This window comes from Spinacia oleracea, chromosome 4 (genome assembly GCF_020520425.1).
Source record: "Spinacia oleracea cultivar Varoflay chromosome 4, BTI_SOV_V1, whole genome shotgun sequence".
In the NCBI taxonomy this organism is placed as follows: Eukaryota; Viridiplantae; Streptophyta; class Magnoliopsida; order Caryophyllales; family Amaranthaceae; genus Spinacia; species Spinacia oleracea.
In genome coordinates this window covers 147,039,150-147,042,026 of record NC_079490.1, presented here as the reverse complement: position 1 = coordinate 147,042,026, position 2,877 = coordinate 147,039,150, and the positions used below count along the sequence as shown (strand labels likewise).

Here is a 2,877-nt window from a genome sequence, read left to right as displayed (position 1 = left end):
TACGACTCTAACAAGATTTTCCAAGACTGCATTTATTTTGTCGGATCTAGTGGTCAAAGTGCAGCATCTTTTTTGTATTATTATTTTTTTAGAGGAAAAATCTCTTTTACAGGTTCTGAGCACATTCTAGATGAATGGTGTAGGTTGTGGAGAAGGTGGACCGATATAATTCACATAATCATTCAATTATGATATATTATTATTATTATTATTGTTATTATTATTATTGACGCATACCGAGTACTCATTTTTTTTTTTTTTTTTTAATTTAATTTTTACGGGAGCATTAAGAAGGGAACCCGCTTCTTAAATTCTTCCGTCCTTCTTTTCATTTTTATTTTTCTCCATAAATATTTCAATCAATTTTTAAGTTTCCATCCATTTGTAGGGCTTAGCTTCTTCGATCAATTAGATGAGTTCTCCCATGGCTGAAATGTTGAACTCCCAGCAACAAAATGGAACATCAATCAAACTGAAACTGAAACTGAAACTGAAACTGAAACTGAAACTGATCTCAGAATGTTTTGTTAAACCAAAGTACGAACTCGAAGCTGCAAAACAAAATTACCATTTGTCACCCGGTGACGTAGGCATGATATCCATTGATCCGATACAAAAAGGCCTTCTTTATCACCTCAATGTTCGTAACCGACCCGAGATTATATCTGGTCTATTGGAAAAACTCAAACACTCTCTCTCGATTGCCCTCATTCATTTCTACCCGTTAGCCGGCCGATTTGTGACAGAAAAGTACCCCGACGAGCACGCTTGTTCGATTTACATCGATTGCAACAAGGGCCCTGGAGCACGCCTAACCCACGTGACCGCCCTAGACGTTGCAATTTCTGATATTCTCTCCTCCACCGACGTTCCGCCGATTGTTCGATCTTTCTTCGAGCTTGGTGAAACGATGATTAATTATGATGGTCATACGAGGGCACTTGTGTCTATTCAGGTAACGGAATTACTAGATGGTGTGTTCATTGGGTTTACTATGAACCATAGTGTGGTTGATGGTACTTCCTTTTTACATTTTGTAAGCGTGTTATCTGAAATAGTTAGATCTGAGACTGAGGATAACACTATTACAAAAATTTCACGTGTTCCGATATTTGATTATACGCCATGGTTAAATGAAGGTGATAGTAAGTTACATAAGTTGCCCTATTTAGAGCCGGAGGAATTCATACAACAAGGGTATGACCCCGGTCTATTAAGGGAGTGTATCTTTCACTTCTCAACTACGTCGTTGGCAACTCTCAAGGCAAAGGCTAACCAAGAATGTGGAAGTACGAGTAATGAGTATGTTATATCCTCGTTCCAAGCCTTATCTGCTCTTTTGTGGCGAGCCATCACTCGAGCTCGAAATCTATCATCCGACCAGCCAACCACTTGTTCCATCTTGGTTAACGCCAGGACTAGGTTTGATCCACCTGTATCCGATGACCACTTTGGGGATTTCATTAGCGCGGCCCAATGGGGTTGCAAGGTAGATCAGTTGTTGGGCAATGATTTGGGTTGGGCTGCGATGAATTTGCGCAAGGAAATCATCAAACAAGATGGGAAAGCTATACTTGGTTTATACGAGTTTCTTGTTAAAACCCCGATGGTATTTCAGCGTGGTGGTGCCGGCCCAGATTTTCATGGTCCGAACAAAGTGGTCATAGGAGGGTCATCCAGGTTTGATATGTATGGGCCTGATTTTGGGTTGGGCCGTGCTTTGGCTGTTCGCATGGGTTTCGCAAATAAGGAAGATGGGAAGGTCACTGCAAACCCGGGTAGCGAAGGGAAAGGGAGTGTAGATTTGGAACTTTGCCTAAGACCTCATCTTATGGCTGCCCTTGAAGCTGACATGGAGTTCATGACTTATGTGTCATTGCACTAAGAATTTAATATTTAATTACCTCGGGCGTACAATAAATATTGTAAGACTATTGTTTATAAAAATTTTAATTTATTATTTATTCAGTAAGTTAAGTTAAGTTCATTTAAGGTTAATTAAGTTCAGTTCAGCTCTAAAGAATAGGGGCTTAGGCTCCGTTTGTTTTGACGAAAAGTATTATCCAGGAAATGAATTTTCTATTTTCTTTGTTTGTTTTGTCAAGGGTGAAAAACATTTTTCTCTAGGGGAAGACCAACATTCCCTTTGAAAAAAATGAATGTCCCATTTCCACTCATATCCCTTATGTTTACGTTTCTCTCCTCTCATTTCAACTTCTATGTTTGTTTTCTTTAGAAATTTTCCCGTGAGGAAAAAAACAAAAGAAATTTTCCCTTAATGTTTCCTTGAAAATAGCTTTCCATTAAAAATCATTTTCCTTTGAAAATATTTCCGCTGAAAAAAACGGAGTCTTAATCTAAGTTAGTCTATCTTAAATGCGTAACAAATCAACAATCATTACAAGAAATTTTAAGCACAGTACGACATGCATCATTAAAGCATAAAGAACTAAAGGCACACAAGCATGAGGAGTTGCCTCACATGGAACACGATACACGTAGCACCAGGAAAATTGCCAACATGTGACTTTTAGATTTGTTTGAGCTAGTGTATAGTTTAATTTATTTTGTTTATATTTTGTGCTACTTAATTAAGCTTAACTTAATTTATATTGTCTGAAACTTATTTTGTCTAGAAAAACTTATAGGCCGGCAATGTCTCACATGAGAATACAAAATCATTACTATTAGATCAAAACCTCATTAGTATAATCCTAACACTTATAAAGTCTCATACTTTATTTATTATTCACGCAATAGTGTTTTTCCCATCATGTTCCCATTTTGTGTTTTGTTTTCTATTTTGTCTTATTCTTAATAATAGTGTACATCCCATATTACCCTCAGAGTTTGGGTCATCTTGCACTGCCAGGCGCT

The 2,877-nt window shown here is 37.6% G+C and overlaps 1 protein-coding gene across 1 annotated transcript; it reads left to right on the top strand.

Moving 5' to 3' along the window:
* LOC110787729 (protein ENHANCED PSEUDOMONAS SUSCEPTIBILITY 1-like) lies at nt 1-1,964 on the top strand. The gene has a single exon (XM_021992374.2). The coding sequence runs from the start codon at nt 413-415 to the stop codon at nt 1,883-1,885; it is 1,473 nt and encodes a 490-aa protein (XP_021848066.2). The 5' UTR covers nt 1-412; the 3' UTR covers nt 1,886-1,964.
* Nucleotides 1,965-2,877: the final 913 nt, after the last annotated feature.

Coding starts and splice junctions, on each gene's coding strand:
- LOC110787729 (XM_021992374.2), top strand. CDS start 413: ATGAGTTCTCCCATGGCTGAAATGTTGAACTCCCAGCAACAAAATGGA.